This window comes from Kwoniella pini, chromosome 10, assembly GCF_000512605.2.
Source record: "Kwoniella pini CBS 10737 chromosome 10, complete sequence".
NCBI classification, from domain to species: Eukaryota; Fungi; Basidiomycota; class Tremellomycetes; order Tremellales; family Cryptococcaceae; genus Kwoniella; species Kwoniella pini.
In genome coordinates this window covers 1-27,903 of record NC_091725.1, presented here as the reverse complement: position 1 = coordinate 27,903, position 27,903 = coordinate 1, and the positions used below count along the sequence as shown (strand labels likewise).

The following is a 27,903-nucleotide window of genomic DNA, read 5'->3' as shown; positions in this document are numbered from 1 at the left end:
AGGTGTCTGACATATCTCGCTGTACATTCCGCGATCAGCTTACCAACTCAAGCAAGAATGTCGTAGCGTATTTGCTATCAATTGCATAAGAGGCATATTGATCTACCTACTTGAATGCCCTGTTATCTCGGGACTGAAACCGAGAAATTTGTCCTCTTTGACTGATTGAAAAGACCGAAAAATGCCAAAGAAACAAAAAAGGAACGAAAAAAAAAAACACGCAGAAATATGGATTTCGAGCCTTAAAAAGCGAGGAATAAATTCGTCTATAATTGTGAGACCATCCCAACTCCTTCCTCATCATTGGTTCTTATTTGCTCTCCATCCAGTGCGATACTTCGCTTGTCCATCCTAAGTCAGCTCATCCAATACTCTGACTTCGATTTGATTATCGCTTAGCAGGCTAATTTAATACATTTCCACGTTAGCATCAATCGGAAGAGCCAGTGCATTGTGATTGACTCACAAGTGGTCGTCTGAAAAGTACTACAAACAAGAAGAATGTGATGTCAGCGATAGGTCTGATTCCTGTCTTAAAATCAAGACCGGGAACTCTGATGAAACGCATATATTGAAGAAGGAAAACTCACAGATATGTGGTTCAGGAGCTATGAAATTAAGAACACGATCAGGATCAGCGAGGTACTATTCGATGGCTCATATTTATTATTGACTAACCATGCACTTCGAAGTGTTCCCATCCTAATGACTGTGTAATACCTATTCCTCTCCATTCGTTCTCTTCAAGTATTCGAAGTAATCCCGAATCGTCCGGCGAGAAATAGCTGAAGATGGCGATAGGAGATTAGAGCAAGATGTTGGTGATAGTATTGTCGGGACATAGTGTAGGTTGACATCATCAAATTATGATTGATGATGAAGGGGTTAAAGAGGAAAATGACAAATGAGCATTCGTCATCCCCTAATCAAAATGAATGATTATCGCAAACTCACCTCTTTGGGATATATTTCAACATGGCTTTTGGTAGTATCACATGTCTATACTCGAATCTATCGTCTGAATCTATGTATTCGACAAGAACGTCAACAATCCTTTTACTTTTCTGACTAATCGAAAGGTGGGAACCGGTAACATACATCGATCTGAATAAATGATCCTATAAATAGCATAATATAAATTCATTAATCTTACAGCTACCTGCGAAAGGCAAGCATGATGGTGACGATTCACTTACCTCTCCGCTAATTCCTCCATCGTGGGTTGCTTACCGGGTGCCATTATCTAATTTACAGGTTTGTAGATATCGGAGATTTGAGATTAGGGAGAAAGAGGTATGAGGATAAACAGAAGAGGAATTGGTTTTGACTGTTCTTCGTAGTATCGATGCGACGGTTGATCTGACCCAGCTTTGATGATGGTGATAAGAGTCGGATGAGAAACCTTAGAGTTTATAAAGAGTGGTTAAGTGAGGAATGATGTATATACATATATATATGATCATGAACAAATGTTGAATAAAATACGCGTAATATGGTTTAATCGGAAAAATCATTCCTACGCGTCTGTTCATCAACGGAATCAAATTCACCCTATACGAGTTATCCCTTTGGTCTCTTCTCTTCTTACTTTTGATGTGGTAGCTAATTCAGAAGTACAGTAATGCATGGATAAGGGAGACCGGGAGCTCGAAACATCCGTGTCTGTAAGACAGCTAAGAGCGCCAAGCAGCGCCGAGTTTTGTTGATCTTCTCTTATGACTTAATTGCGCTCACAGTCGTCCAATCGGCTTGAACCCACGATTCATCGCTATTATACTAGTAAAAGTTCGTTCGATCTCAAATTGATGCGACGACTCACCAACATATTGTGACGATGCAATTTGTCTCGCCGGGTGACAAACGAGTCGGATCGTTGTGGAAACTTTGGCATACACAAGGTGACCAACGCTTCGACATTTACCCTTATAACCCATCCCAAATTGACTGTTGTTATCGGGGGAACCTCAAACAGTGGTCATGACATCAGGAAACTCAATCAGGATTCCTTTAGTATACAATATATGCAGTCTGTCGCAATAAAAACGTACAAGAAGCTTGGGATAAACAAGAAGGATCAAGGAGGATACGATCGCCATTTCTGTCATCGGCTTCACAAAGATAGTAATATCCGTCTCTTCGCATTGTCAAGCCAGCTATCATAAATAGGCTGCTGCGGTCCCATCGTTGATCGCAAGACAGATCAGTCAGTTGGTCACTTAATCAGTCTGAAAGAGCCTATTTGGCAATTGGCCAGTTCCAGTCACGATTCGGCCCATGGGGACAAAATGAGGTGGGCATATCATGCATTCCACGATCACAATCTATAAACCATATGAATGAATCCTAGTGTTGATGACGGATGTTCTACATGATATGAAGAAAGTCGATGTTCCGAAAAATTTCGAAATTGACGAGTTTAGTCGAAAAGACCGAAACCCTGAACAACACAATAAGTTAGAATACCATTTCCGATGTGAAAATCAAAATGACTTCTGAATTGATGAACAGCAAAAGAAAATACTACTCACCATGTCATCATCAGACTCCTCCTTAGCTTCCTCTTTCTTCTCCTCAGCTGGGGCGGCTTCGGCACCACCAGCGGCAGCGGCAGCACCTCCGGAAGAGGCAGCTGGGGCGGCACCACCGGATGGGACGGAGGCGAGTTTAGAAGAACCTTCAGCGATAAGCTATCAGATTGAATGACAAAGTTAGCTCCCAATTTCTTTGTTCCCAATGATTCCTTCTTTCTCGGAATGACTCCAAAATCCTTCAATGTCAATGAACGCCCAACTCACTTCGTTGATGTCTTTACCCTCGAGCTCAGAGATCAATTTGTCGAGTCTTTCTTGTTCAGCCTCGATACCAACGGTTTCGAGGTGAGCCTTGACATCGGCAGCGGAAGGGGAGGCGTTACCACCGATTTGGAGAAGAAGGTAAGAAGCGAGGTATTTCATCTGAACGAATGATTTCGAATTATTAGTTTTCCTGCTCTCGAAAAGGTAATTGAATACCAAGTATGACTCACTTTGTTTTATTTGATGGCACGTCAACCAAATTAAGCTATCAAGCAGGAGAACGTTTGAGCCTTTATTAATGATGATGAGAAGGTATAAGTGGAATAATGTTCAAGGATGATTTTGATAATTAGTCAGTGGTCAGTCTAAGCCACGAGATCATTTGACATGGAAGGGGGAGTCAATTGCTTACAGTGGAAAAATCCTTCATAAGAAGGTCGGTGTTATAGCTTGTGGCACAAAGAGAAGGTATTTATCGCCGATGTCGGGTATAACTCATCCTGGTTCAAGTGACCGCGGAACTCGCCGCTGTCATCCCCTTGGGCTGATCAGCTTACGTCATCTTACTGTTTCGGTCTATCACCTTGCCGGTATGTCCACTCTGTTGTTTAATAACATGTTCATCGTTGAAATAGATGCTTTTATGTCGTACCTCACCAAGCACACGCAGACATGGACATTGGTCAATATAGCCCATCTCGTCATGTGAGATGTCCTCGCGACCACCAATAGTTCGACGTAGACCCCTTACCTCTGCCAGTGACAATGCACCCAGTCTACCTGAACCTGCTCCGTCACAACAGTCCACAATCAGAACACCCCTTAGTCCGATCTATGTAGCGAATTCCGTACTCAAACACTCACCACCTGAGGGCACACCCTCTCCGCTTAGACAGCTAGAAAGAGGATGGAAAGAGAAGCGTCGCTTGCATTTGAAGGATGCATCTTTACGAGCCCAAACAAACAGCGTCCGATTCGCCATTACATCCTCGACCTCGGCTCTTCTAACTCCTCCCTCAACACCACCTCCTTCCCAAAACTTCGCAATAATCCGGAAGGATGCAAACAATCCCATCGACACCGTCCATACTGGTCTGTCATCCGGCTCGAATTGCACAATCAATCCAGAACAACCCGTCAATTCACAGACAGCTACTTCAGCTCGCAACACAGATACCCCCCATCATATACGACCTATACTATCATATCCTTTGCCTTCCACATCCTGTCCTGTACCGCTAATAAAAGGGAAGAAGGATACCATAAATGTTAGCTCACCTGGATCCATGTACGAAGTCATTCTCCGTCTGGAAGAAGGGAGGGTTGTCAAAGTCAGAAGAGGTGGATTCATTGCGGAGTTGTTTATGAAGAGGAAGGGACAGATACAAGAACGATTGTTAGATATGAAGGATGTTGGGAAATGGACTGAAACAGAGAAGAGAGATTGGCAGAATATAAGTGATGTAATATCAGATTTCAAACGGATGACTATAAGAGTATGTTGCATTTGGCTTATAACGTGGAGTGATCTGACCGATCCATGTAGGTCAAGATGTTCCTCCCGCTCGGGCATTTAAGAATAACATGCTCTTCACCACCTGATATCATCCTCACCTTTCAAACTGATTCTCTCTCGAAAGGCTACTTAGCTCCTAACGCTGACTCCAAAACAAGGGAGATCAATCAGCCCCAAGTCCGAGATGATAATCGGTGGGAAGTACAAGTACGAATGTTGTACTCAAGATACAGAAACGAGCTGAAGATCGATACCTATACCTATCATGCTCGCAAAACATATCTCAATAGGGGTTTCGGATGTCTGAAGACCAAACGCACAATTCCGCTTCTTCAACAAGATGATATGCTGAGAAGGCAGCCCACAGCAAAGGATGTCAATGGGATCACCGCAGAGGATGTTGCCAATACCATTGGTATTCAGCGTAATACTGAAATTGCTGAATGGAAGGAAGAGGAAAGGGAGGCCTTGAAGAGGTTATGGACGTTAAGGCATGAATGGGAGAGATGGGACGACTTTTGAATATTCTGGGTCCATTCGTGTCACTATTTACGTTGGTCTTGCACGTCGTAACATTATCTTTGTAGCACTCAATTATCTGTTGTATTTTTGATAGGAATTGACCATTGTATAACCATTGTGACATGCATAGACGGTGTTTAAAGAAGTATAAACAGCAAGAGTGTCCTATATAATCCTCTGCCACTACCTTGAATCCAATGTACGGTGGTATCGGCATTTTCCGGAAATAGCCGTACGGTGAGATGGTTCCTGTCTTTTGCAAGTTCAAGATTTCTGTCGATTTATGAATTGATTTATCTAAAATTCATTTCATCCGAGATATGTCTTCTTTATCGATAATATAATCTAGCTTCAACTCAGACAACCATGTCAAGACACCTTGCTCGACCACTAAGGTCTCTCGGATCATCATCCCGTTTGATCTCGCGAGCCGCTTCAACTCAAGCCGAATCCTCTTCTTCTTCTTCTTCAACAAACCCTTCAGATCTTCCTCCTTCAATGATCGACTCTGCATCTTCTTCATCGTCATCTACAATATCAGATACATCGAAGCCTTCATCAGGATTGGAGAGATCAGCATTTACGATTCCATATCATCCTGTTCCTCGATTACCAAATTTCCCAAATACACATTCATCACCATTACATAAACATTATAATCACCCAACACCATTATTCAATCCTCCTCATCCTTCAAAGTATCCAACAACACTTGAGGATCAGAATGCAGCTAGAAAAGAACAAAAACTCTCTGCAATATCTGGGCTGAGTAGAGATGAGTTGAGAGGCTTGAATAGATTCGTTGTCAGGAGTAGGAAAGTGCAACATATGACTAAAAAGGGGAAGATGTGAGTGGGATTCTATTGCCTATAATGATTTTCGGTGGGATTCTGGGATTTCCGTGACTTTTCCCCTGAAAGAAATAGAAGCAAGAAGGGGCATTGGATGTTGCTCTCTCGACCGGAGGATTGTGAGGTCGAACGTGAAAAAGGGCCTGGGAAGAAATGTAGATCATTTGCCATTCTTCAAGCAAGGCATGGTATGAGTTGTGGTATATTTGGCTACAGAGGATGGATTTTCAAAACCCTTTCCACCTTTAGCAACCACTCTAGAATACGTGTGTCGAATGCTGTAACTGATCTATATTATTTACTAACCCTAGGGGTGTAAACCAAGCTTATGTTGTAGTTGGGTCACCTGAGCGAGGTTTAGTCGGACTAGGCAGAGGTAGAGGTCATAATGGTGCTGCTGCAGCAGATGCCGCTTTTCACAAAGGTCAGTCAGCTGAACATACCCCGCGACTTCAGGCTTGCAACCATATCTGACGCTTCCAACACACCTACAGCTGTTTTGAGCATGGATTACGTGAATCGATATGAAGCGCGTACGTTATGGGGAGAAGGAAAAGACTTGACAGGCAAATGGGGTGCTGCCAAAGTGCATCTTCGAGCTAGACCACCTGGTGAGTTAGCACTGTAATTTAGGGCCGTTCTTCACAAACCTTCCCCCCTTTACGATCCTGTGAAATGGAAACTTCGTTGCTAAAATGTTACACAATAAAGGTTTTGGCTTGATGGTTCCACCAATGATTCACAGGTTATTCACTGCATGCGGAATAAAAGATGCTAGTGCGATGATAACGGGTTCAAGAAATAGACCAGATGTGTTGAAAGCTACCATTCAAATCTTACATGGTGGTGTAAGTCCTAGTCGTTCTCTTGCTGCTTGAAGGGATTCATTAAGATCGAATACTGATTTACTTCGGTCCATATAGGGTAATCCATCAGGATTTGGTACTGGTATATTCGGAAAGAAGGGACCTAGAGAGAACAAGGGCCAAGGAATGAGGAGTAAAGAAGAGATCGAACGTGAACGAGGAAGATATGGTGTCGATGTTGGCAGAAGGACGTAGATGCTATGCACGATACGTTGGTACATTGCTTCCGGGAGAGTTTGGGTAGATGCTTGCCGACTGTTTGCCGGACTCACAGGAGAGAAATTGGTTCGGGTGTGATCACCGAATCATCATAATATTATAGCAGAGCAATACAGCGGGATCAGCCAAAAGGAAAAGGAAAATTCCCAGATTCCTCTGTGACTGTAAATGTTTGGGTTCATTTTGTATGCACAACAACATCTCGATTTACGCTTCTGCCCTTTTCGCTCTCAATCTCCAATACTGGTACGAGCTATCATAACCTGCAAAGTACTTTGCGGGCAGTCCATCAAGTTCAATTTTACTCACTTAGCTGAAGATGTAGTAAACGACAAAATAACAACCTTCGCAGCTGTTGTCTGTTCACCACGACATGCCGGAAGGGGTCGTGACCTCTGTATAAACAGATGAACAATCAGCACACTTTGCTCGATAGACTCATTAGGCCTCTTGGGCTCAGAGTGTATGTCATAGCTCAAGTACTGCGGATACGCCTGCTAGATGTCTTTTCTAAAGAGGGTCGAAAGATGATGGAATCTTGCGGTATAGTATGGCTTCTCGGCTGCTAGCATCATCCTTCTACTAGCTATGTTTGAACCTATCACTCTATGTCTCCGGCCACAAGCCCAATTCATTCAAGGCTATCTTACTCCATCGTTCCATTGTGTTATACTAAGAGCGTAAGCTTATACATACGTATATTAGCGTGTGTGAACAGGGCATAGAGAGTGATACTATGTTGTCCTCCGTGTAGAACAAACATTCTTGTGTATTCCTGTTTAGTCGTGTGTGTGAAAACCTTGCATCACTTTGAGAAATACAGTTTCCTTCCGTCATTCAACCCGTTGCGAGTACTTTTGACGATGTGTCACGCACATACGATGAAGCACGACACATAGGCGATCGAAATCTATGATTCCCATATTCCATACACCCCAGGGTAAATCGTCTTGATATTTTACGAGAATCCGCAAGTTATTTTCTAGCTAGTTATGGAAAAGGTAGATCTTCAGAATAATACGTCATTATGCCAGCACGCCCCTTTGATTCAGTCCTCAACCGAGCAACAATTCAAGGAGTTCCTCGTTTTCCTTTTTATCGTTTCAGGTAACCTGCATGTTGCTTTGTTCAATGACGACCGAGATGATGATCGGTGCGAGCTGATATCCCCTCTTCTGGTAAGTTCACAATAGACTGAGTTACCCGGTTTTGCGAAACTGATTGACGTCACATCCGGACTGATATTGAACGGGAAAGTACCCTGTTTAAAGCCCCTATTCCAACAAAAGATTTGATGGAAAATGACGTTGAATTTGCCGAGTCTGGCCATGATCCACTGATATGATGATGATCGCTTCAAAATTCGACTTTTCGTTGAAGTTATATATAGACAAGGAGTAGAGGTTCTTGCAGAATGCAACTGCTCCGTTAATATCATAACTCCCTTCAACAACCAGAAACACTAACAACTGACCTCCAAAATGTTCAAAACTCTCCTCATATCAGCTACTCTAGCTCAAACAGCTTTCGCTGCTGTTCAATCAATTGGTTCTGGTGGACAATGTCTCCAAGTATCCGGTACACCTGCTGAAAACTCGAATGTAATCCTTGGATCATGTAACAGTGCGAACAGTCAACAGACTTCTACAGGTCAACAATGGGTCATCTCTTCTGGAAACAACGCAAATGGTGTACAACTATTCGGTACAAGCTACTGTCTAGATGCTCAAACTGACCCAGCAGCAGGAAGACAGGTTGTGTGAGCACAATTCTTCTAATCCTACACTTTCAATACTATTGAAGCTAATAACCTAATGTTCACGTCTCAGTATCTCTACCTGTAAACAAAACCCTTCACAAATCTGGTACTTGACAGCAGACAACAGAATGTGAGTACCCTCATTGTTATGCTACAAAATTGCTTTCATTAGCAACATACTGACTCAACTGGTAGTGCTATCACCGGTGGTACACAATGTCTCTCTGCATCTGGCTCAAACGCCCAAACTCAGGTAAGCCTGCAGTGGTCCGCTTCCTCCATTAAAACATCAAGCTGACATCGTTCTTGTAGAACTGTGGACCTGGCATTGCCTCTGAGGCTTGGACACCCACTTTCCTCTTCGACGAAACCTCTGCTTCAGCCTCATCGTCTAGTAACGGGACTTCATCAGCTACCGGTGTAGCTGGCGGTGTAGCTGGAGGAGCAGCTTCTTCCGCTGCAAGCGGAGCTAGTGAGTGATTTCTGGTGTTCTAAGCCTTGGTGTATACCCACTCATTTGCTATCATGACAGGTGCCGCTGCCTCCGGAACTTCTGCTGTAGCCGCATCTGGCGCCTCAGCCGCTTCTGCTGCCACCTCGGGTGCAGCCTCGGGAGTCTCAGCCGCTGCTTCAGGCGCAAGTGGTGCAGCTGCTACCGCTACTTCAGGTGCTGGATCGGTCGCAGGCGCTGCGACTTCGGGTGCCGGGTCGGTTGCTGGTGCTGCTACTTCTGCTGGAGGACAAGCTACCTCTGGTGCCGCCTCTGTAGCCGGCGATGCTACCTCTGCTGGTGGAGCTGCTACTTCCGCTGCTGGGTCTGCTGCTGGTGCCGCTACATCTGCTATCGCATCTGCAGCTGGCAAAGCATCATCTGCTGGTTTCAACAAGATTGCCCTCGCTCCTCTCTCAGCTATAGTTGGTGTAGCTATCGGAGCCATGTGTATATTATAGATCGCCTAGAGGTGGCTGTTGGTGCGTGTGTACAACGCAGACTAGGTGGAGGAACATTGGAAAAAGAAGTTGATAATTACAATGACGATCTTGAATTCGATCAATATAACAATACTTATAATATAACTTGCGATACACAAGCAAAACTGCCAGCCATGGTCGGCGGGTCAGATGCAAATCATATAAAGAGCTTTTGTAGGCGTAAAGCGCTACTGGTTCGTTCACTTTCGTCATATGCATCCCAGCTATACTTTTGTGTGTCACACAGGTAGATGTACGATTCGTCCCAGCTACATGATTTCGAAAGCTATCAAGCACCAACCAAGGCATTTCCGGACAAAGTCGACCAGAGACTAATTCCGTTAGGCCCTCCACAATTTTGAGCTGAGTTACCAGCGCAAGGCATGTTGCATTGAGTGGAGAAAGCACCGAGAGTAGCACCATTGACAAGGGAGTTGCCACAGTAGCATTCGGAAGCGTACTAGATTGTCAACGTCAGATTATTCGGATTCGTGGGTGTAGTTTAGTGGGAAACGACTCACTTCAAGACCAGCAAAGGCGAATCCCTTTGTAGAGCAGAAAGAGGTACACTTTTCTAGGGTCATATCTGTGGCAACGAGAGACGCACCAGTCAAGGCTCGACCAGCTACTTCTTGAATACAACCTTGCTTAGAGTAATCTCCGACTTTGGTGAGCGAGTAGAGGAGGGAGGTATCTTTGTAGAGGGAAAGCAAATTTGGTCCACCACAAATAGTTCCAAGTTGACCAGGACAAGACATATCGCAAGAACCGGTTTTGTCGAGAGAAGCGCCATTGACTAAATCATTCCCACAGTAACATTCTCTAGAATATTCAATTCCTCCCCATTGCATTCCTTGTGCTTTGCAGAAAGCCAAACATTTACCGATAGTCATGTTATCGTCGTAGTAACTGGCTCCAGCTAAAGCTCGACCGGAAGAAGCTTCCTGTATACAAGTGCTAGAGGCGGCCACCCATCCGATTGGTAAAGCCACATTGACCGTAGTCAAGTCGGATGACCATGTACCTGCAGAAAGCGCAGATGATTTGACGAACAGGGTAAGAGCATTGGATCCACCACAAATAGCGCCATTTGCTCCACCACATGGCATGTTACAGTTGTTCGATGGCAGACTCAAAGAAGCACCATTGGAAAGATTAGCTCCACAGTAACACTCTTGGGAGTACTAGTATGAACCGAGGTCAGCTTCCATGCTTACATTCATGATTTTCTGGTACTCACCTCAATACCGAAAATATTGTAACCTTTGCCTTCACAGAAGGTAGCACACTTTTGGTATGTCATGTCTGAAGAAGCGAGGGAAGCGCCATTCAAGGCTCTTCCTCTGGATCCTTCGGCGATACAGGCAGTGGAGGCAACTGACCATCCAGAAGGAGGAAGAAGAGCAGCAGCGGAGGCAGCGGCTGCGGCGGCGGAAGAGGAAGCTGCAGCGGATGCTACTGAAGCAACAGAGGCTACGGAGGCTACAGAAGCTACTGAAGCAACGGACGCGACTGAAGCAACTGACGCAACGGAAGCCAAAGAAGCCAAGGATTCATGGGAAGCAACCGAGGCAGCTGAAGCTACAGAAGCGAGCGAAGCGAGCGAAGCAGCATAAGCAGAGGCTGAGACGGAGGAAGAGTATGCAATGGCAGATTGAGCAACAGCATCGATGGTCGAAGATACCGGAGCTGAGGTAGCCGCAGCCGAAGCGGAAGCAACGGAAGAAGCTGAAGATGAAGTCGAGGCTGATTTCGATGCCGAAGCGGAGGACGTGGCCGAGGCAGAAGAAGACACAGAGGCCGCAGGACTAGCGGAGGAGCTGTTTGGTGACCAATTGGCGGCGACGTTGTTAGCGTTGGTGAGGCAATTGTTGATCTGGACATTGTAGATGTTGTTGGTGGACAATTCGAAGGCCCAATTGACAGCAGAACCAGCAGCGCCAGCTTTGTCTTGTTGATCGTAGCATGATTGTCGAAGAGCATCGATCAAGTTGTAAAATTCACCAGATCGACCAGCTTCGACCCAGTGGTACTGGGTACCAGTGACAGCAGGAGCCGGGATGTTGGCAAGAGCGCCTGTGAAAGTTTGAAGATCGCCTGAAACAGTTCGAGCCATAGTAGCAGCTGCAAAGTTGGCAGAGGCAACCGAAGTGGAGTAAGAACTAGAGTAGGTTGAAGCATTGCTTAAACAAGCACTGACTTGAGTGTTCCAGCAAACACTGTGGTCGAAAGAAGCAGAGCTTGATGAACAGGAACTAGCTTGTGCGTAACATGATTGTTGCAAGGCAGTGTACATGTCGCTATAGCTATTACCGCTTTGTACCCAAGTGTTGAAGGCAGTTCTTGTGACTGCAGGAGCAACGACACCACCAGCTGCACCGTTAAAGGTTTGGAAGTTGTCGGCTATAGTAGTGGAGGGAGCAGTTGTGGGGGAAGCCGAAGCGGAACTAGCTGACGAGCTGGAAGAACTTGAGGCTTTGGCAGATGAAGCTGAGGAAGAAGCTGAGGCAGAACTAGCTGAAGAGCTGGAAGCGCCTGAAGCGCTTGAAGCTTTGGAAGAGGAAGCTGATGAAGACGCAGCCGAGGAAGATGCGGCAGCAGAACTGGCTGACGAGCTGGAAGAGCTTGAAGCTGAGCTAGAACCCTTCGAAGAAGAAGCCGATGAGGAAGCGGATGAAGAAGTGCTGGGCGAGGCAGCGGAACTTGAAGAACTTCCGCTACCTGATCCACTGTTCAAACAAGCTTGAATCTGCCAGCCATTGCAATCGCTGACGGCAAAAGGTGTATTACCTTGTTGGTTTGCCTTGAGCTGGCACTGGTTCATCTGGTAGTAACATGATCCCGATAGAGCTTCCGTGAGGAAGTTGTATTGTTGGCCCGAGGAGTACCAGTAGTTACCGGACTTGGTGACAGCGGGAGCGAAAATGGATCCAATACCCGAGTTGTAGGTTTGAAGGTCGCCAGTTGCTCGCGTAGTCGTTGTCGAAGTAGCAGCGGTAGAGGCGGGAGTTCTTCGGTTGACGGGACCAGCTTCAGTAAGGGAGAAGAATGCTACGAGAGGTAGCAAGGCGTAGGTAGAGAGCATGACGCGGGGTTGAAGAATATTGCGGTAGTTATAGATGTGTATAGGTCGTCGGAATGAAGAATACGGGACGAGGTTATAGATTATAGGTATGGATGAGGTTTGGTGATGCCTTTTTTGATGTGAAAATTTGTGGTGGGTGAAGAAAAGTAGGCAGGACGATCATTATGCTCGCCCTTAATATATACATACTGGACAAAAAATTAAGGTATGCATGGTGACGAATGCTTACTCACTTGTCTCAGTGACATTGGACCCGAAACATTAAGGTTCCTGAGGTTGAATCCGAAAAGCATTGTTGGCGTAGGCGGAGCCTTGGCGTTGAGGGCAGAAAGGGTACCAAGCAGATGCACATCCGCCGATCCCGGAAGTGCCTGAGAGACTTTCCGTCCCAAGCAGAAATTTCTTTCCAGAGAGAACCATCCGGGTATTTTCGGTCGTCATGAGGCGTTAGCCACTTGACATGGTTTCACCTGGTTCAGAAACAACATGCAACTTACCTGAAGCGTCATATACGCTTTTATAAGGGTCTTTTCTCGTTAAGCAGCGTAAGCGGAAAAAGTTTCCAAAGATGTATCGACGGTATTCCGTCACCAATTACCCAATTTCCGCTTTTGAAGCATGAGAACCGCTTAATCATACCTAGTTCGGACTATCTTGGATGAGTGCCGGGTCCGACATGGCGGGTGAAAGGTCCATGCCATGCGCCCATTCATTGTCAGAGCGTTACGATGATTGTGAATCGGGATCTAACCTGGGAGAAAAGTATTCGACTAGGGGGGTTTCATTTTGGTCAAAAGTCGGTAGAGTGACCATGTAGCTACGCAATCTACGCGTGACGGGATCATCATTCGATTTGACGACAAGCGTGAGACAGAACACAACCACTGACTTATCATTCGAGTATCATAATATGGCTCGTCGATATGCCCTTGTTCAGACCCGCTCAGCTGCATATCTAGTAAAATTGCAGAGTTTGTGTGAATGCGAATTGACTCATTCAAACGACAGCCCTTACAAGGCGCCGAAGGTGGAGGTCACCAAACATTCGCTGCTAATTAGACTGAATGGTTTTTGCGTATCGTTCTCGACTAGTCTTAGATACATCAGAATCAGATATCCACCTATTCTCGCAATATGCCAGCTTCACAGACAGCGTTCTTCCCACGTCCCACGCAAATCAACCCACTCTTAACAACACAACATATAGCGGATGTCAACACAATCTCATCCTTCCTCTCTTCGCCGTCCCAGCTGTTCGACTTCGAAGATCCGGCCAACACTGTGTACGTTCTCGTCGGTAGCGCAATACTGCCCACTCTGAAAGCGACCTTCGATCATATCACGCAATGTCAACATCCTGTGACCTTAGTTCTTTCTGGCGGTATAGGTCATTCGACCTCGCTTCTGCATGATGCCGTATCTCGTCATAAAACTTATTCCTCTATCTCTGCCGATATACAGGGGTTACCTGAAGCTCAGGTTTTCAAACTGCTTCTGATCGAGTTCTGGCCATCGTTGAGGGGAAGTCTGGATGATGGATCGGTGAAGTTGCTCATAGATGACAGGAGTACGAATTGCGGTGCAAATGCTATAGAAACCAAAAGGGAGTTAGATATACATAAGATTCGGCCAAAACGGCTCTTCATCGTCCAAGATCCCACCATGCACCGACGTACACTAGCTACATTCGAAAAGGTCTTTCAAGATGCCATACGGACGGACGGACTAGAACTTGTACCATGGTCATTCCACCCTAAATTAAAACTTTCCAATGCTGGTTTGCTCTCTTGGGACATTCAATGTCCAAGCATAGACAAGGCAGAAGATTTTGAATTGTGGGATTCAGGTAGATTCATTGGTCTCGTGTTGGGTGAAATACCTAGGTTACGTGACGACGAGAACGGGTACGGACCCAAGGGAGCGGGATATATAGCTCATGTAGATATACCTAAGGAAGTTGAGGAAGCTTGGAGCAGGTTAACTCTGGAGCTGAAATCACAGCGGTAATTTATCCCGCGGGTGCGTTGGCGAGGTGAGTCCTTGTTTTACAATAGCGTCTCGCATGGACAGATTGGAAATCCGACTCATTCAAGTCGTGCATATGCGCAACAGGCGATCTCAGCGACAGTCATCCGTTCACCTACGCCTACTACATAGTGCTTTTTCCGCTTCATCGCCGACTCCTTTCAAGGCATTCTCCACGTGCTCCGAACTCTCAGTCGCAGCACTCAGACGTACGGTGGATAGCACGTGAAAAAGAACAAATCGTGGAAAGGTAGATGTACTAAATGCATTTTAGCAGGAGATATAATAGTATGCTGCGTCTGCATGACGGAAGCCCATGCACATCTCCTATGTAGCATCCGAAGCCCGGTGACTCAGAATCCCATGAACATGCTATCCCAACTGGAGGCCTGATCAGCTACAGGAAAGAGAACGGAACAGCGACTAATTCACTTACTCCAATTGAGCGGGGTACTGTGCTGACATACCGCCATTTGGGATATAGCCATCCCCCGAGTCGTCGAACATTCCGAGCAAAGAGGGTAGCGTGAAAGTTTCATCGGGTAGAGCAGTCGAGGAATCCTGGTCCGCAGAAGGAGATTCACTACCCCTTTGATTCAGATGTAGCAGATAGTTCTCTACACCGGACAAGTCGGCTGGTGGATCATTTGACAGTGCCTGTTTTCGTCGAGAATCAGTAGTATAGCGGCGGGCGTGTGAACCATACAAACTCACCGTCAGCATAGCTTCGATGAACAACTTCCCTCGACCCACACTCAATGTCCAAGTTTGCCGATCCTCAACGCTGTTCGGTGGGATAGCATTGATGAAGAGTGTCAAAGACGATTGTAATTCGCTTTGAATATCTGATCGAGCAGAAGGCTTGAGACAGCCGTGTATGAAAAGGAGTACCGTCGCAGACACATGGTGAGAAAAGAACACGAGTGCCAGGAAACGCGGATCTGCGATATGTAAGCGTTTGCTCAGCTAGTATCTTGTATTTTCGTCGAGTCGACAGTGACATGACTCACTGAACGTGTCGTATTTTTGCACAACATTTTTATGTCCTTGGACGATAGAACGAGCAGCGGATAATGCAGCTGATTGAGAGAAATCGTAGGTCCGGTCGGAATAGCTTCGAAGGAAGTATTGTCGGTGTAGACGGAGACAACGTTGTTGATATGAGCTATATTCCGATGGGGACATTTAGCCTGGTAGAAATCAAATCAGGTGGGACGATATGGACTCACCCGTGGAATGATTCTAACAGTATATCCTGGACACGGGTTAATTGATGGCTATTCCTCAAACTCAATAACTCGTTGTCTCCTTGACGCAACTCGGAGTCTATCGATCTGACAATATCTAGTGTCATCATAGAGGGATCCCGAATGAGCCCAGAGATGATCTTCCAGTAGTATGCTGTGCGAAAGGCGTGGTTTTGCCAAGAGACCTCAGTCCTGATTGCAAGCTGATCAGCATCTGGTTTCGAGAGCCTCAGTTGGAAAGGAGACCTACAGCACGAAAGAGGGTTGTGGTTCCACCTTCCGTTTGACATCGATACCCTCACACCACAAATCCTCATCGCGAAAATTACGAGGGGCCGGAGACGTGACATGGTCTACATGATCGTTAGTTCCACCTCACGTCACTTTGGCAGAAAAGGATTAGGAACCCACCAGCTGTCAGTCTGACTGAGCGAGCTTTGCTACTACCGCGTCTATCCGTCTCTAAAGCTTCTAAGACTTCATCCAGGAACAACAGGCTGTGAACATACCGGGATGACCACTCTCGTGTGTATAATGGTGACTGAGCGGGAAAAGCGGGATCTCGCGGAAGGTCGTCGTCTGTGACAGTGTCGTCGACTCCGGTAAGTCGAAGATGTATACATAGGCTTGATACAATGCTCAGGATTGTCTCGGCAATGTCAAATGTTCGAGCTCACCTGACAGCGACATCGTGCCATAGCGTTCCCTTTTCCGTGTTTGTATCCAAGAATCGACCTAGCTGCCTACGAACCGAGAAATATGTCAGCTAAGAGAGGCTCATGAGTGAGAACTGTACTCACTGCGGACCCATGAGCAGCAACAAAGCCTGCAATATCCTGACTTGAGGTTCATGCAGCACTTTAGAAGCATACATTGCAGTCTCAAATGCGTCGGCAAGAGATCTATCCATCAATTTTAGCATAGCTTTATTACCGACGAGCAGTGTCGCTGCGAGATCGTTGTCTGAAAGGAGAGATTGGATTGAAACGCTAGTCATCCTTTTTCGATCAGCTTGTGAGCGAGTTCAACGTTGAAGAAGAGCATTTACCGAAGAATCGCAATCAATAACGCCAGCCATGCTGGATCAACGAGGATTAGGCTTGGCGCATGACGTGCTTGAGTGAATTGTGACAGTTCCGCTTTGAAGACATTCTCTTGAACGAAATGCCCTTCGACGGTTATAGTCAGCTTCATACGTGTTGCGGTCTTTTCAAATGTAATAATACTCACAGAAGATCCCATCATTAGTCAAATGATGATCCACTAATACCGACACCACTTGATCTTCGGGTACTACCGACACAATCTCGTATATGAGCTGACTTGTTTTGGTATCAGACAAAGTCGATTCATTGATCTTAAACACGCTTGGCCATATATCGACAGGGCGGGGTATGTCAGACCGGATTGACGAATGATTGGTCAAATCGTTACCAGGTGATTCAGTATAACCTCTTGATAGATCGTCAAGGGCGAGAAATGTTTTGTCGATGGCGGTAGATTTGGATGGAGCAGATGCAGGGGTGGTGACAGCTTGATGCGACAAGGGAGTAGGGTATATTGAATGTGAATGAGGGGAGCTCTTATGAGCGGAGCCGTTGGGAGTTTGAGCAGTGTCGACTATATCTACAAGGCGTACAATATGTTTCTCCAGCAGCTCCAACCGATCTTTCAATGCTTCTACCTCAGACGATGTTGCAGGGGATCCTTGAGATGCTGAGGCTGGGGCTGGAGTATGACCTTCCATATACTGACAAGAACTCCCCTCGTTACGCGCACGACAGTTATTGCACGGCAGCGTTCTGTCACACTTGACTTTGCGTCGATTGCTGGGGGGTTATTGGTTTTAGTTTTTCCGGTGCGGTGTCAAGAGATCGTTGACTTACCAAGCTAGGCATGAGACCTGGACATCAGGTTGGTTAACACTGAAGGACGATCATGCGATGATAGATAAACAATACGGTTTAGGACTACTCACCGTCACCCTTTTACGTTTGGTGGGTTTAAGTGAATGGTCGTGCTCATCGTCGCTCATGCTGTAGATGCCGGCTGTCGGAGCGTTAGTCAATAATGTGAGGTGAACAGATCATTCAGTATACAACCAGTGCATGTAATGATGAAGACAATAATTGATCTTGTATGCAGAAAAGAGCGGTAGCAAGGATATTTTGTTTGGCCTGTGTTAGATCCACTCTTGCGCGGTTCGGTAATACCTCGGTTCAACCGGTAACTCCGTGGCTTCAAGAGACATGGTAGGCGGAATTCTCTCGTGCCCGACAATTCATTTTCCTTGTATGCTCGCACTTGTCTCGAAAGCCGCGGACACAGTAATGGTGGTGTGTACACTGCGCAGGTATATATGTCAGCACGATGGAGCAGCAGGGGAAAGATACACCCGATCTTGCACGTCTCAAAACCAACATCTATTACCAAATCACGATACATTCGTTCTCGATGAGCCACTCTCACAATATCTCCTCCCGCTTGAATGCTCGCAATGAATCACATGTTGAGAAAGAAGATGTAGTCTCGCATCCCGACGACACTCCTGCCGACCCCGGGTTTCCAGAAGGCGGCTATCTAGCTTGGTCCACTGTGGTAGGTTCCTGGTCTCTAGGTGAGTTCGGTCCTCGATAGTACACCGGTCAAACACTGAACAACGCCATTTTCAGTCTTCGCCACTTTTGGTGTTGCCAACACCTTCGGAGTGTTCCAATCGCATTATATCTTGCAAAAGTACCCAGAGCGAGATAGTTCTGACATCGCCTGGATTGGCTCCCTGCAACTTTTTCTTCAATTCATGATGGGCGGTGTCTCAGGTCCCTTATTTGACAAAGGGTATTTTTACCCTGTCGTCATTGGTGGTGCAGCGATTCATATTCTCAGGTGAGTAGAGGTTCAGCACTGCTCAGTCGTGTGATCCTGCTGATGTACGACACTCAGCTTCTTCATGATCTCGCTCTGCAACGAGTTTTGGCAAACATTTCTCGCTCAAGGTGTTCTCGCGGGAATTGGAATGGGTCTAGTATTTGTTCCAGCTCTTGGTGTTATCAGTCAGTATTTCAAGAGGAAAAGAGGATTAGCATCGGGCATCGTTGTCACTGGCTCATCAGCTGGAGGTTAGTATATGTTAAATTCACTGCATAATTGGATGTGACTTGAGCTGAGATCGCGCTCTTCCCTTAGGCGTCGTTTTCCCAATTATGCTCAATAAGCTCATTGTCAAGGTGAATTTCGAACGCGGTGTCCAATATACTGGAGTGTTGATTGCTGGTGCTCTGGTCATTGGTGTCTCCCTAATTAGACCGTTCGGCGGCGTTCGAGGTCACAAGCAAGGTGGCCCAAAGCCAAACGCTAAATCGTTCTTCCGAGAACCTGGTTATGTTTTAGCTTGTATCGGCGTCTTCTTCGTCGCTTGGGGTATATTCTTCCCCATTGTATTCTTGCAGGTAAGTTCATCAATGTATCAGAGCTCTAAATGAATATCACCGAGTTGCTCATCCGTATCCTTCGCTTGGCTAGTATTTTGCCGAGCTCACCGGTGCTTCGGAAAATCTGACATTCTACATGGTAGCGATCCTGAATGGAGCATCCGTTGTTGGAAGAACTCTACCTAACCTCGTTGCGGACAAGTTCGGTGCACTCAATCTCATCACTATCATGTGTCTCCTCAGTTCAGCGATGTGTTTCGCTTTCTTCGGCGCTTCGAGGAGCACGGCTGGACTGGTAGTAGTAGCCATCCTTTACGGTGCCGCATCGGGTGCATTCGTATCCCTCCTCGCTCCCTCGATATTCTCCATGGCAAAAAGCCAAGCCGAGATCGGTACAAGAATGGGCATCACGATGCTGTTTTTGGGTATCGCTGCTCTCACCGGGAATCCGCTTGGAGCAGCCATCCTTGATTCAAATGGATATGGCGCATCGATTGCGTGGAGTGGATCAATGGTAGCGACAGGAGCAGCGTTATTTGGATTTGCAGCATGGTTCACCGCTAAAAGCAAGGGTCAATGGAAGGTGTAGCGCGTAAAATGATCGTGAACGAGGCCTCTCAGATCAGTCAAAGGTCCAATTATACTTAGGCGATAAATGCTACAATCGATGCATGTTGGCTTCAGTTCAATCATTATACTTGTGGTTCATTCAGGTTGTTCATTGGGAACGTATGGCATAATTAAAGACTGAGCACCAATCAGCCTGTAGTCGTGGAGAACGGACAATGTGCTAGGAATACTTACGCTAATTTTTGCAAACCCTCAGTGAAGGATTGTACGGTCGTCTCGAGTGAACTTTGGTTGGCGCCATCGATCCCTTCAACGAGCAAGACAAGCTTGGCAGTTCGGGCAGCGATAATGAGCTGTATGGATATTGCTTAGCCGAAAGATACGTCCGAATCCAAAACAGGCGCTGAACTCACTTTGCCTGACAGCTCGGCTACGATGTAATCCGCATTTCCAGTCTTGACCGATGCACTGCCCTCACTTCCTAGTTTGATATTTTGTGGTGCTTGTCCGTCACCACTGGCGAAAGTGGGATCACCTTGTCTTGAGTATGTCAAAAGACCATCAAGAATCTGACCGGGTGGGGATGAGCAAATGAACTAAACGAGATGACAGGAGACCGCTGACCTTTCTCACATCCTCAGGTTCTACGTCAAACTGTTTGGTCGACGAAGCGACGGTTAGGAAGTCGGATTCATCGAAGAGAGCGGCACGGGATACTTGACTGTTGTTTAAGATCCGATTCTTCAAAAGATCTTCGTAGTCTCCTCCTTCACCCTAATAACGGTATGAGCGGTGCGTCTCGAACGAGGTGACTGTCGACTTACTTGAGAATTGAGCTTGGCAGCGTCAGTGTGTTCCCCTGTGGCCTCCTTGTGACCGGAGTGTTTGGCTGGGCCGGTGTGCTAAACGCATATGATGTAAGCGAGAAAGGTCGACCACATTTGTGTCGGATGTCGCTCACCAAGTTCTGGGTAGACATGTTGTGGATTATGGTCGTGATGGTCAAGATGATATACTCTTTATTTGTTTGAGATGTTAAGCAGAAGAGAAGTCATCGCGAACGTTATATCGCCCAAACCCCTTATGCTTGGAAACTAGCTTAGAATCAGATTTGAATGGAATGATGAAATCTAGCATGATTTGACGTCACTTTCGATCGTGACGTTGAATATGTCGTAAATCCTTTCATCGAGGTCAAAAGTACTCGATTCCAACAACGGTTACGTATATCTCGCGTGTAACGCGTTTGAGAGGGATTCATTCTTTAGCCATGGATATGTCATCACGCTGCTATAGCCCTTTACTAGCATCTCTCTTCACCTAATTGCAAGGATAAGCGAGAAGCAGAAAAATCGGACAGAAGATATTGTTACTGTGATCGCAGCGATTTTGGAGATTGATCGAAGCGACCTGCACCGATTCCTGTTGCTTCTCTGAAAGGACGTTTGGATTCTTACCTGACTATGACTGTGACAACTGGTATTTGCAAAGCCAAAACAGGATGCACAAGATTATAAAAATTAAATAACCACTGCTACTAGTGGAATCTAAATACTAGGTTCGCAAGTAAGGAAGGATAGTGTTGTGAGCTGGAATTCTACTTTCGCTCTGTCTCGTAGGCCGAACCAGAAGCCATGATACCCTGCTCCAAAGCGTTGACATCGTCTGAATGATCTTCTGATTTACGTTCTTCCGTCGAAACGACTTCCTCTCCCATTCTCTTCCTCATCTCATCCCTCTCTTCCTGTCGCATCTTGGCAGCAGCGTCATCGGATTCTTGAGAGATCTTTCTACCTTCCAAGATCCTTTCCATCTCCTCATGAGTGTATTCCCAGAATCGTTTCTCCCCACTAACTAGTTTTCTCAACCATGGTGGTAAAAGGGCCAAGAAGCTGACTCTACCTTTGCCGTTGGGTTGTTTGAGGAATGCAGTAGAGTTGTAAGGTTCTTTCAAATCCCTCCATCCAGGTGGGAGTAATCGGGGTGATATCATGCCGAGGACTTTTGGGACATTGTGGAGAAGGATGAAGAGGATCAATCCCGCAATGATACCATAGGCGACGTTGTCTATGATGGAGCATTAGCGAGGAAGCCAGGTCTTTGGATTGAAGGCGGAGGACTTACAAGTGAACGGAATGACAGCGATAACGACGAAAGCGGGAATAGCGTCGCCCATGTAGTCCCAGTTGACTTTCGTAGCATTCTCCATCATCATAGCTCCGACAACAATGAGGACAGATCCAGTAGCCCAAGCAGGGATGTTACTAAGAATGGGAGCGAAGAAGATTGAAATGAAGAACCAAAATGCGGTGGTTACTGCGGTAAGACCAGTCTTTCCTCCTTCACTGATACCACTGGCAGACTCGACGAAGGGTGTGCAAGGACTGGTACCGAAGAAAAGACCAGAAGCGGCGATACAGGCCGAGTCGACAAGGAAAGCAACGGAACTGCCTTCAAAGTCACCATCCCGCGCATCGTATAATCCGGCTTGTTTGGACATGGCGACCATGGTACCTGTGGTATCGAGCAAGTCGACGTAAAGGAAGGATATCTGGGTGTAGTGAGTCAGTTAGGGTGTGGATCCGGGAGTACCGATTTTCACTCACCAAAGCGACCCACACCTTTCCATTTGCATAAGCTTTCCAATCTACATTTGATGGCCCTAACAACTTGAAACCTCTAGCTGCTACGACATTCTTGAAGAAGTCAAAGTTGGAGTCACCAAGCTCAGTGTGGGGAAAAGCGGTGACAGAAGTGGGACGAGGCCAGGAGATGATGGCGACAAGAAGGATAGGCCAGAGAAGGGCACCTGTTGACAGATTTAGCATCGATGCGAGGGTATAGTGTAAAGCTTTACTCACCTTTGACTCTGTACAGGAGTAAGAAAGCGGTAAGAACACCTCCGACAAAAATACCAAGCCACATTCTAGGATCTTGAAGCACATGACTGTTACAGAATCCGGTCGTAGCATCTGCGTATTCTGAAGCACATCCACCTAATTGCAAGGGTGTAGAGATACCACCACTAATCACGTTCAAACCACTTGAAGAGAGACCAATGATGGTAAGGAAAAGACCAATTCCACATCCAATAGCCGTAGTGATGGAACGAGGGATAAGACGGACGACCCATTGACGAAGACCGAGGATTGTAAGAGCAAAGAAGATGAGACCTTCAAGGAAGACTGCAGCAAGAGCTTCGCTGTACGAGATTGGACCGGTACCCTAATTTCGGAACGAATATTAGCTGAAAAATTCAACAAAATACCGAGACATCTCACTGAAGCAAAGGAGGATACTCACGTTGAAACCGACTTGACTATAAGCGAAGTAGGCGTTGACTTTTAGGTACAATTAGCGTTGCTGCTTTGGGATAATGAACTTTACTCACCTCCTAGACCAGGGGCTAAACCCAAGGGCATATTCGCTAACAGACCCATCAAAAAGGTCGAGATGAGTGAGATGGCGGAGGTAGCAGTAACATAATCACGTCTAAGCTCGTTTTTACACAAGGCATAGTCGTTGTTGTCGGCACAGATGGGATCATCGGCTGTACCTTCACATACACAAGGACCCCCAGAGTCTGACAAAATGGATGAGTTGACGCTGATGATCTATAATATAGCTACATGTCAGTCGATTGCTGTTTCATAAGGAATCTGTAGCTCACATATAACATCGCCGCAGCAGTGACCGTACCAGCTCTGAGCTCAGTCAAAAACTTTGATCCTGGTCTAGCTAAAGGATGACCACTGCCTTCTAATCTGAACCATCTTCCGATGAATGTTTTGGCTACAGCCTCGTTGATTCTGTGTGGTGAAAACGAAACCATTTTTGTGATTTTGTGCGCTATAAGCGTCCCGGTGGTATGGGAATGTAGCTTGGATGTGACTCTAATATACAATTATCGTGTTATTATAGTGTAAAACGCATGAATTCCTTATCTTTGAATTTTGGTGGAGCGAAAACAAATTTCTGAATTTTCTGAAATAATTTTGATTTTTCGTCTGATAAGGGATCGGAGACAAAAGCTAACCGCATGGTACAGCAACATGAATATCACGGCAGATGTAGGGGGATAGAGGGTTTACCCTGATAAAAACTGCATGATCTGCAAGCGTATTTACCCAAAGTGGAATGTCTTGGTATAGACAATTGTCGTTTGGGTTTAGTCCGAGATTCCCGGCTGGTAGTACGACCTGACAAAGGAGAATGTTGGTTGGCCAGTTTGATGACTTCTATCTCTCGCTTCCAGTTCCAGCATATTTTACGCGAATTCGCGTAGGTCCGGTTTGATATGAGTCGTTAGGCGTATGCGGATCTACATGGCAATTTCAGGCATGCGGATGTCATACCTAAAGCGTGTCGCATCACGTGAATCAGTCAGTTCAATCCGAAGTATTCAACAGGACCTCATCACCTCTACACTCGACTGTTCCTGTGTGACGATTTTCCGTCACCGAGAGTGGGTGATTGCGGCTCCTTGGGTAAACACCATCGCCCGAGCTCAGCCGCAGTAACAGCTTGGATGGTCTGACTACACCGAAATAGACTACAGGACGGAAGACGCAATGAACTCGCGTAGCGTGGGAAACCTTGATTCGTCTTTTCATAATCATCGAGAACCATCAGAGTTCTGGCCAACGACTCCGGATTCTTCTTCGATATGTAGAGCCAAAATGGGAGCTGCTCGCAATATATAAATCCACAGCGACCGAACAACCACGAATCGGACGTGAGCTCAAGCTCAATCACGCAACGAACGTGCATCACATAGGGGCCATAAGATGGTAAATTCAGTCAACCTCTGCCATTGGTCATCCTCATCCCCGACTCTTCGATATTTTGGTCTGATGTCTCCTTCCCATCCTCACCTCCACGCGTATACCTGATCTGACTGGTTACTCCATTGCTGCTAGGGTTCTCTCTTCAGAGCAATTCTCGGCTCGCCATCAGCGGAAACAGAAATCACCATTCCTGCACCCATTCATGATCTCCTTCATATATCCTTGACGCCTACCTCCGAAGTGAAGATGAACGCTACAAGGGGTTAGTATTTAGAATCATTGACAACACGTTCGTCAAGGAGTAGTATCCTCGAGTTCGTTAGACCATACCCAGATTTAAATCCGGATATACCGGATCTAATATCGGGTCTTTTGGTTACTTTGCTTATAATGCATATGGCCCATTCAAAAATCATGTTGAATTGGACTGGTTGGATCATGTGAGTCAATCGCCCTCAATCTCATCGTTCGATGTCTCTACAGTCTCAAACGATCAACTGATATCCTATTATTCGATTACAATTGACAGAGTCTACGATCCGGACATATTGATTTGCTTATACCTGTGGGTACTTCACTCAATTGTACTCGGCCTGTGACTAAATACCGATATAGGAATTGATACAATAGATACGAACATGCGGGGTAGAGTGTACGTGAAACCGCTCTCGATATATGTCATCTTGACTATCTCTAAGTTCACGGACGCTCTCGAACCCGAAGTTTGGAGGTATGAAGACAAATGATCCACCGAGTGCGGAAATCATGCATATACGTGTCTACAAGTGCTTACAAACCCTGATGTCCGCACCAAACATACAGCTGCTATCGGTAGAGGAAGCTGCCAGAGTTCACATCATCAAAACAAATATCGCCCCGAAATGCAAAGGCGAAATGATGACCCGTAGTGGAAATTACCGGATTCACCGAACTCGTCGTTCTTCAAGCTGGTCCTGGGCGCACTGTCATGTACCATTCTAGTTATACGCTACTGAGGCTGTCATGACCAGTGCCTCTTCGCATACTGACCAAGTACATCCGGTCCAACGAGTTTGGTCATGTACGAGTTGTTATGATCGTATGCAACGACTTTCTTTTGCTTTTTTGCCATTAGAAGGCTATCTTTAACCCGTAGGGATAGTCCATTGTAGCACGAATGGAATCCGGAAGTGTGGAAATCAGGTGACTGCTCGCTCGCTCGAAATTACTGTATTCTCTCTCTTCCTGTAAGTATTTCATAGTGTAGTCTCTCTTTTGTACCTCTATGCAACTGTCGTGACATACAACAGGAAGTCCATCGAGATCATGTAATTGCACTTCGCTGGGGGTGTCATACTCCGAACTGGGTTTACAAGGTCAGGTAATTGATCATGATTGTAGTATCTTCTGTAATCCTTGGTGCAAAAGAGCATCGCGGCACGAATTAATATTGGATACTCGATTATGTCGCTTTTCGTGCAAGCGGTTAGGGGTTAGGGTTAGGGGTTAGGGGGTTAGGGGTTAGGGGTTAGGGGTTAGGGGGTTAGGGGTTAGGGGTTAGGGGGGTTAGGGGTTAGGGGTTGGGGTTAGGGGGGTTAGGGGGGTTAGGGGTTAGGGGTTAGGGGTTAGGGGGTTAGGGGTTAGGGGTTAGGGGGGTTAGGGGTTTAGGGGTTAGGGGTTAGGGGGGTTAGGGGTTAGGGGTTAGGGGTTAGGGGGGGTTAGGGGTTAGGGTTAGGGGTTAGGGGTTAGGGGTTAGGGGTTAGGGGGTTAGGGGGTTAGGGGTTAGGGGTTAGGGGGGTTAGGGGTTAGGGGTTTAGGGGTTAGGGGTTAGGGGGTTAGGGGTTAGGGGGTTAGGGGGTTAGGGGTTAGGGGGGGTTAGGGGTTAGGGGTTAGGGGGGTTAGGGTTAGGTTAGGGGTTAGGGGGGTTAGGGTTAGGGGTTAGGGGTTAGGGGTTAGGGGTTAGGGGTTAGGGGTTAGGGGTTAGGGGTTAGGGGGGTTAGGGGTTAGGGTTAGGGGTTAGGGGTTAGGGGTTAGGGTTAGGGGGTTAGGGGTTAGGGGTTAGGGGTTAGGGGTTAGGGGTTAGGGTTAGGGGGGTTAGGGGTTAGGGGTTAGGGGTTAGGGGGGTTAGGGGTTAGGGGGGTTAGGGGGGGGTTAGGGGGTTAGGGGTTAGGGGGGTTAGGGGGGTTAGGGGTTAGGGGTTAGGGGTTAGGGGTTAGGGGTTAGGGGTTAGGGGTTAGGGGTTAGGGGGGTTAGGGGTTAGGGGGTTAGGGGGTTAGGGTTAGGGGTTAGGGGTTAGGGGTTAGGGGTTAGGGGTTAGGGGTTAGGGGTTAGGGGTTAGGGGTTAGGGGTTAGGGGGGTTAGGGGGTTAGGGGTTAGGGGTTAGGGGTTAGGGTTAGGGGTTAGGGGTTAGGGGGGTTAGGGGTTAGGGGTTAGGGGTTAGGGGGGTTAGGGGTTAGGGGGTTAGGGGTTAGGGGGGTTAGGGGGTTAGGGGGTTAGGGGTTAGGGGTTAGGGGGGTTAGGGGTTAGGGGTTAGGGGTTAGGGGGTTAGGGGGTTAGGGGGTTAGGGGTTAGGGGTTAGGGGGGTTAGGGGTTAGGGGGGGTTAGGGGTTAGGGGTTAGGGGTTAGGGGTTAGGGGGGTTAGGGGTTAGGGGGGGTTAGGGGGTTAGGGGGTTAGAGGGTTAGGGGTTAGGGGTTAGGGGTTAGGGGTTAGGGGGGTTAGGGGTTAGGGGGGTTAGGGGTTAGGGGTTAGGGTTAGGGGTTAGGGGTTAGGGGTTAGGGGTTAGGGGTTAGGGGTTAGGGGGTTAGGGGGTTAGGGGGGGGTTAGGGGGGTTAGGGTTAGGGGGGAGTTAGGGGTTAGGGGTTAGGGTTAGGGGTTAGGGGTTAGGGGGGGTTGGGGGGTTAGGGGTTAGGGTTAGGGGGGTTGGGAGATAGGGGTTAGGGGTTAGGGGGTTAGGGGTTAGGGGTTAGGGGTTAGGGGTTAGGGGGTTAGGGGGTTAGGGGTTAGGGGTTAGGGGTTAGGGTTAGGGGGTTAGGGGTTAGGGGTTAGGGGGTTAGGGGTTAGGGGGGGTTAGGGGGTTGGGGGTTAGGGTTAGGGGTTAGGGGTTAGGGGGGTTAGGGGGTTAGGGGTTAGGGGTTAGGGGTTAGGGGGTTAGGGGGTTAAGGGGGGTTAGGGGTTAGGGGGTTAGGGGTTAGGGGTTAGGGGGGTTAGGGGTTAGGGGTTAGGGTTAGGGGGGTTAGGGGGTTAGGGGTTAGGGGTTAGGGGTTAGGGGGTTAGGGGTT

The 27,903-nt window shown here is 47.0% G+C and overlaps 11 protein-coding genes across 11 annotated transcripts; 5 read left to right on the top strand and 6 right to left on the bottom strand.

Annotated features, from left to right (window-relative positions):
- Positions 1-388: 388 nt before the first annotated feature.
- On the bottom strand, positions 389-1,240 carry I206_106803 (cyclin-dependent kinase regulatory subunit; the record flags this gene model as incomplete). The annotated part of the gene is made up of 7 exons (XM_019157369.2): positions 389-403; positions 467-486; positions 591-608; positions 679-785; positions 955-1,024; positions 1,099-1,118; positions 1,197-1,240. 7 exons carry the CDS (start codon positions 1,238-1,240, stop codon positions 389-391), a joined length of 294 nt encoding a protein of 97 aa, XP_019010087.2.
- Positions 1,241-2,416: 1,176 nt separating this feature from the next.
- On the bottom strand, positions 2,417-2,954 carry I206_106802 (ribosomal protein P2; the record flags this gene model as incomplete). The annotated part of the gene is made up of 3 exons (XM_019157370.1): positions 2,417-2,437; positions 2,529-2,687; positions 2,796-2,954. 3 exons carry the CDS (start codon positions 2,952-2,954, stop codon positions 2,417-2,419), a joined length of 339 nt encoding a protein of 112 aa, XP_019010088.1.
- Positions 2,955-3,505: 551 nt separating this feature from the next.
- On the top strand, positions 3,506-4,833 carry I206_106801 (uncharacterized protein; the record flags this gene model as incomplete). The annotated part of the gene is made up of 2 exons (XM_019157371.1): positions 3,506-4,291; positions 4,342-4,833. 2 exons carry the CDS (start codon positions 3,506-3,508, stop codon positions 4,831-4,833), a joined length of 1,278 nt encoding a protein of 425 aa, XP_019010089.1.
- Positions 4,834-5,199: 366 nt separating this feature from the next.
- I206_106800 (mitochondrial 37S ribosomal protein uS5m) lies at positions 5,200-6,745 on the top strand (the record flags this gene model as incomplete). Its single annotated transcript, XM_019157372.1, has 5 exons — positions 5,200-5,681; positions 5,996-6,108; positions 6,179-6,295; positions 6,396-6,532; positions 6,608-6,745. 5 exons carry the CDS (start codon positions 5,200-5,202, stop codon positions 6,743-6,745), a joined length of 987 nt encoding a protein of 328 aa, XP_019010090.1.
- A 1,505-nt stretch (positions 6,746-8,250) lies between these two features.
- On the top strand, positions 8,251-9,479 carry I206_106799 (uncharacterized protein; the record flags this gene model as incomplete). The annotated part of the gene is made up of 5 exons (XM_019157373.1): positions 8,251-8,528; positions 8,599-8,658; positions 8,724-8,781; positions 8,841-9,000; positions 9,061-9,479. 5 exons carry the CDS (start codon positions 8,251-8,253, stop codon positions 9,477-9,479), a joined length of 975 nt encoding a protein of 324 aa, XP_019010091.1.
- A 310-nt stretch (positions 9,480-9,789) lies between these two features.
- On the bottom strand, positions 9,790-12,585 carry I206_106798 (uncharacterized protein; the record flags this gene model as incomplete). The annotated part of the gene is made up of 3 exons (XM_019157374.1): positions 9,790-9,960; positions 10,022-10,684; positions 10,741-12,585. The coding sequence occupies 3 exons, from the start codon at positions 12,583-12,585 to the stop codon at positions 9,790-9,792; spliced, it is 2,679 nt and encodes an 892-aa protein (XP_019010092.1).
- Positions 12,586-13,719: 1,134 nt separating this feature from the next.
- On the top strand, positions 13,720-14,592 carry I206_106797 (uncharacterized protein; the record flags this gene model as incomplete). Its single annotated transcript, XM_019157375.1, has 1 exon — positions 13,720-14,592. One exon carries the CDS (start codon positions 13,720-13,722, stop codon positions 14,590-14,592), a length of 873 nt encoding a protein of 290 aa, XP_019010093.1.
- A 371-nt stretch (positions 14,593-14,963) lies between these two features.
- I206_106796 (uncharacterized protein) lies at positions 14,964-17,604 on the bottom strand (the record flags this gene model as incomplete). The annotated part of the gene is made up of 11 exons (XM_070203403.1): positions 14,964-14,982; positions 15,047-15,267; positions 15,325-15,551; positions 15,621-15,775; positions 15,840-16,049; positions 16,108-16,210; positions 16,269-16,483; positions 16,535-16,600; positions 16,658-16,846; positions 16,906-17,026; positions 17,088-17,604. The coding sequence occupies 11 exons, from the start codon at positions 17,602-17,604 to the stop codon at positions 14,964-14,966; spliced, it is 2,043 nt and encodes a 680-aa protein (XP_070059504.1).
- A 623-nt stretch (positions 17,605-18,227) lies between these two features.
- On the top strand, positions 18,228-19,877 carry I206_106795 (uncharacterized protein; the record flags this gene model as incomplete). Its single annotated transcript, XM_019157377.1, has 5 exons — positions 18,228-18,474; positions 18,530-18,743; positions 18,801-18,976; positions 19,044-19,306; positions 19,380-19,877. The coding sequence occupies 5 exons, from the start codon at positions 18,228-18,230 to the stop codon at positions 19,875-19,877; spliced, it is 1,398 nt and encodes a 465-aa protein (XP_019010095.1).
- Positions 19,878-20,088: 211 nt separating this feature from the next.
- I206_106794 (uncharacterized protein) lies at positions 20,089-20,837 on the bottom strand (the record flags this gene model as incomplete). The annotated part of the gene is made up of 5 exons (XM_019157378.2): positions 20,089-20,211; positions 20,272-20,427; positions 20,483-20,632; positions 20,683-20,760; positions 20,820-20,837. 5 exons carry the CDS (start codon positions 20,835-20,837, stop codon positions 20,089-20,091), a joined length of 525 nt encoding a protein of 174 aa, XP_019010096.2.
- Positions 20,838-21,455: 618 nt separating this feature from the next.
- On the bottom strand, positions 21,456-23,690 carry I206_106793 (uncharacterized protein; the record flags this gene model as incomplete). The annotated part of the gene is made up of 7 exons (XM_019157379.1): positions 21,456-21,925; positions 21,983-22,409; positions 22,465-22,667; positions 22,720-23,083; positions 23,162-23,199; positions 23,250-23,472; positions 23,529-23,690. The coding sequence occupies 7 exons, from the start codon at positions 23,688-23,690 to the stop codon at positions 21,456-21,458; spliced, it is 1,887 nt and encodes a 628-aa protein (XP_019010097.1).
- Between the last annotated feature and the right edge of the window lie 4,213 nt (positions 23,691-27,903).